General features: G+C 37.0%; 1 protein-coding gene across 1 annotated transcript in view; it reads right to left on the bottom strand.

Moving 5' to 3' along the window:
• The window catches only part of LOC104532693 (sorbin and SH3 domain-containing protein 2), a gene marked incomplete at its 5' end in the record, with an annotated part of 36,265 nt that overhangs the window by 3,321 nt on the left and 18,441 nt on the right, over positions 1-14,503 (bottom strand). Inside the window, 6 exons of the mRNA XM_029087466.1 lie at positions 2,110-2,313; positions 4,130-4,258; positions 4,355-4,469; positions 6,586-6,632; positions 9,246-9,337; positions 12,403-13,950. Of these exons, the coding sequence (XP_028943299.1) occupies positions 2,110-2,313; positions 4,130-4,258; positions 4,355-4,469; positions 6,586-6,632; positions 9,246-9,337; positions 12,403-13,950 (2,135 nt within the window). The remainder of the gene's footprint in view (positions 1-2,109; positions 2,314-4,129; positions 4,259-4,354; positions 4,470-6,585; positions 6,633-9,245; positions 9,338-12,402; positions 13,951-14,503) is intronic.

The following is a 14,503-nucleotide window of genomic DNA, read 5'->3' as shown; positions in this document are numbered from 1 at the left end:
CCCTCATCTTTCCTCTTCCAACAAGGGCCTCTAATCTGTGGTTTCAAGGTCAATAATACTGCTGAGGAAACATTGCCATTTTTAGTTTCCTGTGGCTACAGGCTGCGCTAGAGCTAAAGATCTAGATGGTTTAGGACAAGTTAAGTAGAGCAAAACTTGCTCCTGACTTGTATTGTTTATTTATTTTTATTGCCATTAGGCCAGAGAAGTTGCAATTCCTCTAGGAAAAGTGGTATCAGTAATTCTGGTAAAAACCCAGAACACACTAAGGACTGCTAAAGTCCTTCTATGTAGTGAGGAACAAGATGTCTTCTTACGTGGTATTGCCATTTGTGAATACAGTTGAATTCAGAAACAAGATGTCTGTTTAAGAGTGTCAGTAGAGGCTCTTTTTCTGTTTGTTTCGACGTATGCTAGAACCAGATGATTGCAAAAGTTTCCTACGTTAGAAAGAAGACTTCCACTTCTCCCCTACAGAACTAATTTAATAATAACTAACTTAAGAATAGTGGCAGGACAGTTTTGTAATCTGAATGTAAATGGTCTGAAGCACCAGCTATGCTCAACAAGGGTTACAGGGGTTACACAAACACCAGCTTTATCTGCAGGATGCCTTAGAGACATACAGGATGCTCCATAAAAATTAGGAGAGAGGCATCTCCAAACACAGAGAGACAGCTCTGTGATATGGAGCACCTAAGTTGCTTCATACTCTTGACTTGCCTTTAGGAACCTCTGGATTCCTGTAATAATAAGGGTCCCTAGCTTATGAACACCTCAGTCTGCAGCTACAGAATTTAATGGTATTTCAATGATTTTGTTGGAAGGGAAGAGAGAGGACCTAGTTCTCTGTTGTGAGACATTCTGGAAAAAAAGACAAGATCTGTTCTAGCAACTGTCCAAAATCAGCTCATATTGTTTAATTGTAAGCAGTATTTTCAGAGGCCACTGTGGTCTATAATTATAGCTTTTGGCAGCTGTCCCCAAAGCTACAAGTAACCATGGAACTTATCTCAAAGATGAAGCATCTAAATGAGCACCAGTATGCAAGTATATTGAACTAGAAAAGGGAGCAAAACCAACTGAAACAAATAAGAGATTAATAGCAGTATAAGAAGTTTGTAATTACACACAAAACCCACTGCCCATGCTGAAGCAACAAAGGTAAAGAGGAAGATTTAGAAAACTTTCCGTCTTGAGTGTTCAAAATCATTGATAATACATTAATGCTCATCACAGTTTGCACATAGAAGCTTTCTTAGTTTCTACCACTGCAATAAAAGTTATGTTCCCTGCACAGGTGACTGAAATCTCATGAGTGAATGATAAATTGGAATAAAGGGATATTTTTGCAACATCATGTAGTATAATCTAGGATGGTTATGTAGACTAGAAATGAAAAGAATTCAGAACCTACATCAGACATTTGGTGTGAAAAATTACAGCTATAAAGGTCTGAATCCAAGCTCGTTGGCAATGTGATGACATTTACCTCACTACAAAATGAAACAATACTGTCACTGTTGTCACACCAAGCCAAAGAACCTCTGTTGTATCAACAGCCTCCTCTACAGTATGAAAGGCAGAAGGAGGAAGGTTATAGTACAGAGTCATTAGCTATTGTCCTTTACTTCAAAAGGCACAGAACTGGTCTTGGCAAGCTGTGTCCCCACGCAAACTGCCCTCTCTTGCCCTTTGTGTGCTTATGGGACTGGAGGCTTTTATGACAGCTGTGTCACGTGTTATGGGAACGTCTTCACGCTGCACTATGAAAAGTCTGCTAGACTTATCCTTAATGATCAAATTCTTTCTAAGATTCCCAAATAAATTTTCTTCCGTCAGCTTGACTTTTCTGCCCAGATTTTGCTTGACCCTATGCTCAATAATGTAATAGCTAATGAAGAAAAGAGCAAACATCCTAGCAGAATATAAGACACATACTGGGCTATTAAAATACTTTAATAACAAGTTAGTAATGCAATTCTACCCATGCAGAGAAGAAAATGTAGTGTACTTAATGTGTAAATTATGTATTATGCTAACAAAAAAAATTATGAATCCTTGTAAACCCAGTCTAGAGGTGATAGCAAAGGAAAAATAAATCCTTACCTTAGTTGAACTTAAGTGGTGTATTCTGTCACTAGAATAGCTTTTGGGTATTGGAGGATCAGGGTAGTCATCAACACTTTTTGACGCATTCTTTTTGATGACTTCTACATAGGAAACAGGGAAGATGCCTTGTCTGTTGGTTCCTGGTATTTTACCTTCATACCAGTTTTGATCAACTTGCTTAAGAAGAATTACTCTGTCTCCCTGAAATGCATTATGAAAATGAGTTATCAGCACATACATTGTAAGTTAATTTTTTTAATAGCAGATATTATTTTAATACACAGAATTATTTTCCCTGCCATGCTGTTTCCCATCAATCTTGAGAATCATCTCCATTTTCACATTTCTCCTCACATTTATAATAACCACGTATACAACTATCATTCCAGCAAAATGGGGGATGAGTCATGGACTGCAAGTACTATTCTTTTATCAGAGGGGGAACTCGTGTAGTCTGCTACTTTTGGTTGGGGGATTAGCATTTAAACTTTTATTTGGAATATAACCTGTTTTCATTGTTGGTCAAACTACTAGCTAACACCCTAACTGTAATATGCAATAGTGACTGCTGTCCCCATTTGTCCTTAAAAGTGATAAAAGTTAAAAAATGAAATCCATGCAACTGTTTTGTCACCAGTCAAACTGGAATAAGTAGAGGTAGAAAGTTAAAACATGAGTTCAAGGGAGAGATAAAGAAAGAAATGCTTTTCCTGTGTAAAAATGATGTGCAATGCCTCACTTAGTGTTTTTGGAGAGCTTAGCAACTGAAATGGATAATGCTAACTTTCTATTCAAACTTTCCTCTGTAGTGGAACTCCACGAGCTCCCCTCTCCTTTGTTTTACATGATGTGCTTTTTTCAATGTGTCTTTTTGTGACAAATTCTTCCCTATTACTTTTGTGTTCTCTTGGGTTTCTGTAGTTGGTTTGTGAAATACCTTAAAAATATCTTTAGTGGGGTGGAACAAAAGAAAACCAGTGTAAGTTAACTTTTAGAAACAAACCAAAACTGAGCTGTTGAGATTATGACCACCACAATAAGCACAAAAGAGAATTTTAAGAATAAATAAATAATCAAACTACCCCCCAACTGCTAGTTCTCTAAGTTACTATTCCTGATTTTTTTTTTTTAGACCTCTCTGAAATTTGCCAATCTCAAATTAGTAGAAAAACACCCATTATCTTCAATGATAGGATTAGGCTCTAGGTCAGCATCAAAAATCTGTATCCTTACTCTTATTTCAAAAGAAAATAATTCACTGAATAATTTCTATGAACTCTTAATTCTTAAAAAAACCCCAAAAGCCAAAAACCCAAAACAAATCAGTAAGAGGCAGAAATTAACAGTAGATAAAAAGTATATCCTACGTACAACTAAGTATACAATATCTGCAATAATAAAGTTTCTCTACAGTGGTAATATTCCAGTGTCTGACAAACCTCAGAAATTAAACATTTATTTTGCTCATGTGCAATTAAGTATAATTAAGTATAATTAACTATATATAATTAGAATAAGAGAATGTTATAAAAAGTAGACTGTTATTGAATGAAATATTTGCAAAAATTGCTGTTACATTCACAAAAATATCTCAGCCTTTTTTCTATATTTGTCTATTTTTTGTATTTTTTTCTATTTCTGTATTTTTTTTCTACTTCTTCTATATTAAAAAACCTTATAATGATAATTGTGACAGCCACAAATAATTATTAAAAAAAGGGAACTGGATAATTGAAGTGAAAACTAGAAATGTAGGTAGGCAGTTAGCAGATGTTTCCATATGCTAATCTACCACAATCCAGTTTACATGCAGAACATATTTAACTATTTGCAGGTAGCTGTGTAAGATTGCAAGCCAGTAAGCTCTTAGGTTAGTGGTTTCCTACCATTACATTGCTTTGTGCATAGCAAATATTGAGTGCAGAGTGCACCAAAGCACAGTATTTACCTATCTATTAATTCTTTGTAGCAGTAGAGACTATAATGGTATTTTGATAAAGATAGTTCTAAACTGTACCTTTCTAAGTGATAACTCCACATTTGTGTCTGCACTGAAATTGTATTTGGCAATAGCTTCTCCAATCTCTCCAATCTGTGCAGGGGGAGGTGGCCTGGCAGGCTGTGCTTTTTCTGGGGGAAAAAGTTTCTAAGGAAAAAGAAAAATCACAGATTTTCATCATTCCCATACAGTTTGTGGACCTATTGCCCAAATTAATTCAAGGAATTAAAACAGAGAACAAACCTCAACATAGGAAATTGGGAATATTCCAACTCTTCCATGGTGCTCACCCTCATACCAGTTTTGATCAATTTTCCTGAGGATATAGACAGTATCTCCTTTCTTAAAGGACAGCTCTCTGTAACAAATTTATTTAGATCAGATGTTTACAGCTTTACATTTAACTCCTCTGCTAGCAGAGTTTCTGAGATCTTTACAGTTCCAAACTGAAACAGAATGTAGCAACTAAACATCTGAAGAAGTGTCACAGCTGTGGTACATTTACCAGTTGATTATACCATATAAAAAGAAACTATTCACATTTACAAATCCCAGGTACTACTTGTAAGCTGTATAGGCCTGTTTTACACTGTGATTCCAAGGAAGTATTGCTGGTTATTACCAGAACACTTAGTATAGGGTCTACGTGCAAGTATGATGTCTTCTGAGTGCCTGTTTAGATTCTGCTTTTATGACAGGCATCTGAGGGGTATTTAGTGTTCTTTATGAAATCAGGAGGGAGAACTATAGAATACATCCCATGTCTCTATGGCCTATTACTGTCTTTTTGCAGCAGCACAGCTTAGTGTGCTTCTGCTCTATGCATTTTTCTTTCAAGGCTGATGTTCAGAAGCATGAAGAACACGTTCTCACCATTTCTGAAACTCAGGGCCTGTGGTATGCTTAATGTTGGATGCCAAAAAGGAAATTATCCAAATCATAGAATGGTATGAGTTAGAAGGGAGCTTTAAAGGTCATCTAGTCCAACCCCTCTGCAGTGAGCAGGAACATCTTCAACTAGATCAGGTTGCTCAGAGCCCCATCCAGCCTGACCTTGAATGTTTCCAGGGATGGGGCTTCTACCACCTCTCTGGGCAACCTGTGCCAGTGTTTTACCACCCTCATCATAAAAAAAATTCTTCTTTATATCTAGTCTAAATCTACCCTCTTTTAGTTTAAAACCATTACCCCTTGTCTTGTTGTTAAAAAGTCTGTCCCCATCTTTCTTATTAGGCCCCATTTAAGTATTGAAAAGGCACACTAAGGTCTGTCCAGAGCCTTTTCTTCTCCAGGCTGAACAACTCCAACTCTCTTAGTCTTTCTTCCTAGGAGAAGTGTTCCATCCCTCTGATCATTTTTGTGGCCCTCCCACTTGAGAGCTGGACACAGTACTCCAGGTGGGTTCTCATCAGAGCAGAGTAGAGGGGCAGAGTCACCTCCCTTGACCTGCTGGCCACGCTTCTTTTGATGCAGCCCAGGATACGGTTGGCCTTCTGGGCTGTGAGTGAACATTGCCAGCTCATATCCAGCTTTTTGTCCACCAGTACCCCCAAGTCCTTCTCCGCAGGGCTGTTCTCAGTGCCTTCATCCTCCAGCCTGTATTGATACCAGGGATTGCCTCGACCAAGGTGCAGGACCTTGTACTTGGCCTTGTTGAACCTCATGAGGTTCCCACGGTTCCACTTCTCAAGCTTGTCCAGGTCCCTCTGAATGGCATCCTATCCTTCAGGTGTGTCAAATCATTAAGAACATTTTCAGATCCTGGCCTGGGAGTTCTTTGCTACGTCATCCATTTAGTTTTTCAAGAACTAATCTGCTGTTCTGATAATTCAGGTTGTGAGTTTTCTACCAGACACAGCTAATGTAATACTAGTGGCAAAGTCTGGTCATATTTAAAGACCCTTTAACTGCCCTGGATCATCAGCACAACAGCAGGTATGAAATATAAGCACTCTATTTTGACTCTCTCATATCCTAAACAGTGTTTCCTGATTTTCTTTTTCTTATGGACCACTGTGGTTTGTCTTGGTATGGAACATGTTACATCCTGGGGAGAGCCTATGCACGTTAAGGTGAACAGGAAGATGCTGAAGCATTATACAGAATTTGATAAGCACACTACTGATGACAATATTTGAAGCATTGTACCTTGTGTAACCTAAATAGAGTTCACAAAAATGGAAGAGCATTCAGTGGGAGACCCTCAGGACTCATGCTCTAGAAGGCTGAAGATGCACAGCATTCATGTGTTCAAACAAATACAATGGAGAATACAATAATTCAAAACATTTTTATTACAAAATAACTTTTCACACAGTTTGCTAATGCAGAGACTACTGTGACGTCAAGCAGGGTCCTCTGCTTCCACGGCAATTGCTTTTGAAACTGGCTAGAACAGCAGTTAGCTGCCACAAGTGCTATAAAGAGCTTTCTTGAATTAAGAATTCTTAAAGCAACAAAAGTCTAGTACTTACTTAGCAGTCTGAGCTTTAAAGTCATATACAGCTCTAGCTGGCAGTTTCTGAAAAGCAGGCAAAGTGATTAATACATTCAGGTAGTATTACTATATAGTAGACATGTTTCAGCTTTTAAAAAGGTAACCAAGATCTAAAAAGAAAAGGACGTGTGCCTTACAGTGGTTCTTGCAGTAACAAGCAATTAAATACACAGCTTCCTTTTTTAAGGCAGTTAGGTGTTTGGGAATTAGAGTTTTAAAAACAGAAATAGCAGCTAAATTTTAATAGAGACTGCTTGGCAATTTTATGTTTAAGAGAACTACAAAAGTAAAAAAAAAATTAATTAAATGCTAATGTGACATGTAGGCAACTAGATCTCTAGGTACAATGGTACATGCTTAATATTCTCTAACATTTAGATGACTCTTCTGTTAAACTTGTTATCTTTAGGCTAATTTCAACTGCAAATACTGCATCACATTTTTTAAATGTATATATGTATACATAAAGGAAAAATTACTTTGACAGCTAGAAAAGGTTGGGAATATTTTGCATTTCTATAATCACATTCATAGTTTTAAGCAAGTCTGAAGGACTGGAAGTGATCTCCTGAGTCATTTGTGCAGCTCTCTTGCTATCACAGGCAATCACATAATATAATTCCTTTCATATATTTACCAAGTTCTATCACCAAGTATCCGTAAGCAAACCACCAAACCTGTAAAACATCCCTACCCCTCCTCACCTGTGTGGTTGACACCTATACTTTCACTGTTTTCAAAACTGTGCTGAAACCACGAACTGTGATCTGACCCAAGAGCTTCACTCCTCTAGTGTCTGCCTCTGACAGAAAACCAGCACTAGATACTTCAGAGGGAGGTGTGAGAAGTGATTGGCAGTATTATGTGAGGATATTTGGTAAAGTGATTTAGACTTTCTCTGCAAGTACTAGCACAGAGAGATTGGTATGTTTTTAAATATTGGGGACTAGAAAGAGCAATTACACTGTTTCAGAGAGATACTATGTGTAATGATGTAAAGGGATACATCTTCTTATAAGATTAATAAAAAGGGAACACTTGTAAATTTTGCATTTTCACCTTTCTTCCAGGCCAGACGTTGTTGACTGGCTTCTCTCCCTTCTTGTCATCTAAAAGCTAGCACATTTAGCACACCTAGAGCACTGTCTTTGCTATAACAAAAAAGTCCTCAAAGTTATTACAGGGATCATGTCAACTTCATTTTGTAATACTAATACAATTTTCCATTACAGGTCTCCTTCTAATAAGATGGCCTAAATTTAAAACCATTTTTCTGTTCTCTGCTGTTGTTAAAAAGTCTTTTAGACAGGAGGGGATATTCATATCATCAACTGTATCTAAGCCCTTTTCACTCTTTCTTGATTTTGGTACAGCTGGTGCTGTAGCTACTAAAGCAAACAATGGAAGGAGGAGGATAATATTAAAAGAACAGTGGAGCAGATTAAATAGAAAATCCTTTGAAATGTACAAAACATACTGGAAACAGAAGCCTTTCTTCTTTCATTTTTTTAAATTACAGCAATCTTAAAAATGGCTTGTAGTGTAAGTATTTTACATATTTTCAAATTGAAAGCTGACTTTCAATGTCACAGAATTCTTGAAAATGAACATATAATATGGCTCCTGGAACTTTTTTAACCTTTATTTTGTGATGAGCAGTGTTTTTTTGAAATTGGACTCTTAATCGAATTGCAGTAATATAACCATGCCAGTGGGGTGTTAGTGGATCTGAATTCAGATCCTGTAACCAGTTCTCTACCACCATTTAACAAGGTAGATGGCCCAGAGCAAAACCTTAAATATTAGCAATTCAAATGCAATGCAGTACTCTTTTATGCTGCCATTATTTTGTGCAATATTTTAATGAAAATCAACAGACAGTCTGTGGTCTGCAGATGTTGGTTAATATAAATGTACATGCTTTATGATTGAACAAAATCCCTGAAGCCTGTTTGGAGAGTATTTATAGTCCTAGATCTAGAAATATCCTTAAGATACTGAATGATAGACTCATTTTTTTTTGTGTGTATACTTTTCAGCGATACTTTGTTACTTTCCAGGTTGTATGTTGGCTTCCATTTCCTCTTTCAAAGCATTAATACAAGCAATCAGTATATAATTACAATCACCAACTGCTACAGAAATTAGAGATTGCTCTTAGGATAAATGCTTTTGTCTAACACACCAGTGTTTTTGCTTTTTCTAAACAAAAATAATGGTGAAATACAGATGTTCTTTGTATCAGTTTTGAAACTACTGAGGCAGTTTCTTTGCACAACATTCTGATTCTTAAAAAAGCCCTTCCCCAGTCACATCTGCTATTCTCCTCTGTCCCAAACACCCACTTTGTCAAAGTTGACCAAAGACTATCAACAACTAGTAAACTTATGTCCGGATCTATTTAAACATAAATAGAAGATGCAGCTTATCTTACAAAGCTTGATATTCTTTTAATTTCTTGAAGTACCAATCTCCTTAATGAAAAAGCATGCTGTCCCATCTGATTGTATGATGATAAGTAACCATTCTTTTGATCTGTATCATTACAATGTCATAAAACCAACACACATCTTGCCTTAGATTTGTTACCAATTTTCCATATGGATATTGCTGCATTATTTATTGTTGTTTCACTACCTCTTTGTCTGTAGTTCCTCTTCTCTCCCTTGGAGTACATCGTGCCACATCAGTGAAAGCAGAAGAATAGCTTCCAGGAGACTCCTGGTCTACTGAAAACAGAAATTATGTGAAACGATGGTAAATTAAACAAAACCATTCAAATCCCTGATTCTGCTTGGTTTCATTTAGGGGGTGAAGAGACAGTGAAATCTATTGTTTTACTTTTAATAGAAAGAAAAGCACATGATCTGATGGCTAAAGTGCACCTTGAAAGAAAGAAAGAAAAAAAAGATACTGGCTCTAAAGTAAAGGCTGTCCTCTGATCCAGAGCAGAAGAATGTATGATAGAGGATCAAGAGAGCAAAATCATGCCTCACTGTACGAAGGGATGAACCCTACTGAACCAAATGGAAGACATGACAGCAGTACTGGGACTTCATCGGGGTGCAAGAAACTGTTTTGGAATGCCAACAATATAAACACATAATTACAGGCACAACACATGATTAAAGCATGCTTCAATGAGAAAATTGTGAATAAAAATTGTTGCCTCCTAAGTGATGTAGAGATGTATTTTTACTTTACCAGGGGTACTTGTTAGGCAGCATAAGGGAATTTAAAAGGATATTATTTCATAAAAACAATTGTTTTAAGAAATGGAGTACAAATCATTGCTCACCAATCTATGTGGCATATTTTCTCTAAAGCACAGTTTACCAATGTTTACTACAGGATGGTACATTATGGGATGGTGAATACATCTTTCCATGTTTTAATAAAAATAAAATCAAAATCTGAGCAGCATTTATAGCTCTGCAAGTTGCCATTGTGAAATGAAAATATAACTGAATTATTTCAGACCATAGGATGAAATGAACTGCCTCTTGAGTTCTGAGATGTACTACTTTGGTCTCCTACTGCCACAGTGATACCTGCTAGTGGAGACATATGACTGATGTTTGTCTTCCTTTGACTTCATTCGCACAACCTGTTCTTACCAAGCCCATACATTTCTAAAGAAGTACAAGTGGAAAAAAAAAAAGAAAAAGAATTGAAAGCATCTCATCCGTTATGTTGGGGTCTTACAGAAGAAAGATGTATATGGTCTCCAGTGGGCTGCTGGCTAAGCCACAAAAGCTTCAGGCTATTGATAAATACAGGAGAGGCAAAAACTGAAATGAGATAATTGTATTATTTATGTCTTTGGTTGCAAGTATGTCATCACCAACAAGTATTTCACAGTCCCAGTTCTGAACAGCTTTCTTGATATGGCTTGAGTCTGTGAATGAGGATCTAGGCTTGCTGTATAAACCTAAAGATATAATGCCTCCAAACACATATTGTCTTTAAACTCTAACAGAAAGAGAAGGACATGGGAGGGAAGGAGTGAAAATGTAGCAGCTTTAGGAAGAACAATTTCCTTCTATACAGCTCCTTATGTATTCAATATTAAGTTTTCAGTGTTTTTTGCTATGACCTTAGGATCTCTGTGTGGATGGTGGCTGTAAGAGACACACAGATCCAACAAAATATGAAACCTCTTTAGAAGTAGGGCTCAGCCATGACTGGTGCTGATGGATGCCAATGGAATATTCTGCTGTAGTCATTCTCCACACTACTTTAGGGATATTAATGTTGACAGAGAGTACCACTTTCCTCATGCCAGGCTCCTTCATAGCTGCAGAAACTACTGGGAATCCACATTTAGTCTGCACTGTGGATTTAAAGGACTGGAAAATTCTCATTTAGCAACTGTGATATGTGACCAGTCCAATTTCCATTAACTTCAGTCTCATTGTGTCATACTGCCTGACAGGTTTAATCATGATCAGGCCTCAAGTATGACTAATTAAATTCTGAACTGTGTTTTATAGCTGTTTTTACCAAATTCTCTGTTCTCAATATGTCTATTTTAACTAGTTAAGTAGAGATGGTAACAGCTTCAGTTCTGATTTATCCTCAAATAAGAATTTACTAGTGTGGTACTTGCAAAAGTTACAGAAAAAGGTGAGACTAAAGATAAGTAAGATGGGTGTGATCAAATATTGCATAATTGATATATTGAAGACATTCTTACATCCATTTGTGATTTTAAGAATAGCTTTGTAATGTCATTCAATTCTCAAAGGTGCTCTGTCACAGAGGACTGTATTTCTAGAAGCAGAATTCTTTAACACAGAAATGTTACCATTTAAAAAGAGAAATGACAGACTTGCCAAAGACACTAAGCTAAACCATCTGGGATACACCTTTGTGCACTCCTGCTATGAATCTAGTTTGCTTCTTTTAATATTGCAAGGTTAAACTTTTAAAAAAAAATTAAGCTCAAGTGATTTTTTTTGAGACAAAGAGATGCAGACCAATGAACAACTCAAAAGTAGTAACTTTAAAACCAAATCACTGTCAAGACAGACTTTTTTTATAAGTTACACTCACCCTGACAGTTTAATTCAAGTTTTGATTATTGGGAATTACCCTTCTAAGAGGATAGGATATTTCTCAAAACATCATAGATATTAACATTAAAATTCTATGAGCATAACTAGGTTTGCTGCCACAGAAATTGGAAATTGTAATGTTTGAACAGTGGAAATGGGAACTTCTTAAAATGACCTTAGGGTCTATTCACAAAAAGCAATATAAAGCAGAAGAATTAGTGGGTTTTCATAAGGAAATAGAATCAACTTTCTATGATACTGGCAAAATTAACAGCATTTTTATCACTTACATTTAACAAAACTATACAGTACAACATGTTTTAGATGCAGATTCTTTTTTTTTTTTTTTAATACTAAAGGAAGGGTTATCTGCATATTGTTTTCTATTTAACCAGCATCTTATGATGCATGCATTTGCTTTCTTTAAGATCTTTTTCTTGGAGAAAAAAATCCCACATTGCTTAATTTAATAACACCATTGTAATTTATAGCTCTAGTAATCTATTATTTGAAATAGACAGTTATTGCAGTTGTCCAGCTTACTGTATTTTGTGAATAGACAGCAAATTTATCTATCCTCATGACCTACGCAAAAATGACACACTTCATTAAGAATTTTGTGGGATGAAAGCTTCTTCTAGACAACACAAATAAAAATGGAGAGCGAAAGGGTGGGAAATACAGGGAGTAAGGCTGGATAAGTGAATCACAAGGATAGAGGAAGAAAGTTAATCCACCTTGGAAACACAGCACACTATCATTGTTGTTAGTTGCGTCCACGTCTGGAAAAGAGGCACTAAGAGGTAATCTTCCACAATCATTCTGGTACAGTGGGCAATGGATAGCACCGTCTTGAGGCAGTGGATGAAAAGGCTGGTGCATGGGACTCTTTTTCAGAGCTTTAAGGGATGAATTCCTTTCTGGAATGTCTGGAAGCAGCTCAGTAATAAGTCTGTGTAATATACTGTTGTCAGGCAAGCTTCCCCTTCTTTTTTCAGCTTTAATTTGGTCACAGATGTCTTTAAGTGCAGAATCTAGTGCTTCAAATACAGATGACTTGCATTTTTTCTTTTCAGTTTGTTTTTTAGGAGCTGCACTTTTTTTCCTCCGGAAAGGCACAGGACTGACTAGGAATGCTATCTTAGAGAGGCCAGATTCTGCTTCCTGTCTCCTCGGATCTTCAGTGGTTTCTTGTTTAGCCCTTTCATGTTTTAGCATAGTGGTGAAGCGGGTGTAGGATGCTGGGCATCGCCCTTTGCAGGAGCTGATTAGATGTCGGTGGTGGTGGTGGTGATGGCCTGATCCATAAAAGCTTTCAGATGATGTGAAGGAAAAGTGGTCAAAGTCACTTTCACTACAAAAGGATGAACCCTCTATCTGGATAAAGTCACTGAGATCAGAAACCACTCCATCTTGATCACTGTCTGAAAAATCCATATGCGATCGTTGTGGCTCATCACTGGTCACTTCAATATGAATTGGCACCAGAGTTTTAGACTTGTAGCTCCGTTGTACCTGAGAGGGATGTCTGCCTTCATTTTCTTCTTCCAGCAAGGATTCGATGGAAAACCGCCTCTTTGTACATAAGCCATTTTTAGGAGGTTCTAGCGTAACAGTTGACAACATTTCATCACCTAGGTTTGGCATTGACTTTGACTTCTGAATTAATTTTTCAAATTCAGATATTCTAGTTGGCACCATGTCTCTGGGCACCTCTTCAGTAGAAGACTCTCTCCAGCCTTGAAGAATAGCTTTGTGCTGTTCTTTTTCATACTGCAGGATTCTGGACTTCACAGAACAAATCACCTCAGAATTCATCAAGTCCTTGCGATTGATGCGGTGCATCTTCTTGTACATTTTTAGGAAACCTGGGGCATCATGTGCAGATCTGTGACGAACTCTTGACCTGTTACTACCATGGCCCTCAGCATAGGGAGAGGACCAGTTCATTGGGCAAACTTCTTTAGAGTCCTCCTCACATAACAGAGAGCCCATGCTTTCAGATTTGGCCTGTGCATTGGGAAAACTATCACGATCATCTGTTAACAGATCATCACAGCTACGAGATTTTATCTTAGGAGAAGCAGTTTCTTCTGTGCTGCTCCAGACTTCTGCATTTTGACGACTCATTTGCCAGCCATTCTTGTAGCTGATTGCCCTTCTTGAATCATTTGGAACAGCTAAATGTTGTCTGTAAGTGCTACAGTAATCTAATTCATTTGAGGTGTTGTGGTTGTGCACTGAGTAACTTAAAAGGGATGGATATACTTTGCTAATATCCCCACCTTTATAATCCATAGAGCAGCATGGTAAAAAAGAGACATTGCCAGAAATTAAAAGATTCAGAAAGTTGGAATTAACATCAGCAAGTATTAGAAAGACTAGAAAAGAGACAGCAATTAATGCATCTATCAACTTAGGTCAGTACATAGGTTGCTACAGCCTAGGGCAGCAGAGCTAATAATTAAATTATTTTTCCAGCTGTAAAAATGTACTCATGATAATTTGAACATCAAAAAGAATTCATTATGAATTATGGAAATGTTACCCCCTCTGCAACCTCCCTGCCAAAGCAACATAAGAAAACAAGCATTAATATTAATTTTGAAGCAGGTCAACAGACAAAAAAAGCTGCAAAGGATTTAAAGATAAAATCGAACAACAAATCTAGACCTCAGTCAAATATTGACTTTTCCACTTGTGCATTCTGAAAGAAGTTGTGCAGAATTTTTGAGCTGAACAATGCTCAGAGAGTTCAAGCAACTGCATATTGCAAGATAATTAAGACAAAGATAAATCTAATATAGATCTTATATAAAGATCAAATAGGAAATTTCT

Source organism: Antrostomus carolinensis, unplaced genomic scaffold, assembly GCF_000700745.2.
Source record: "Antrostomus carolinensis isolate BGI_N321 unplaced genomic scaffold, ASM70074v2 scaffold28831, whole genome shotgun sequence".
Taxonomy (NCBI): domain Eukaryota; kingdom Metazoa; phylum Chordata; class Aves; order Caprimulgiformes; family Caprimulgidae; genus Antrostomus; species Antrostomus carolinensis.
This window is presented reverse-complemented; position numbering and strand designations above follow the sequence as displayed.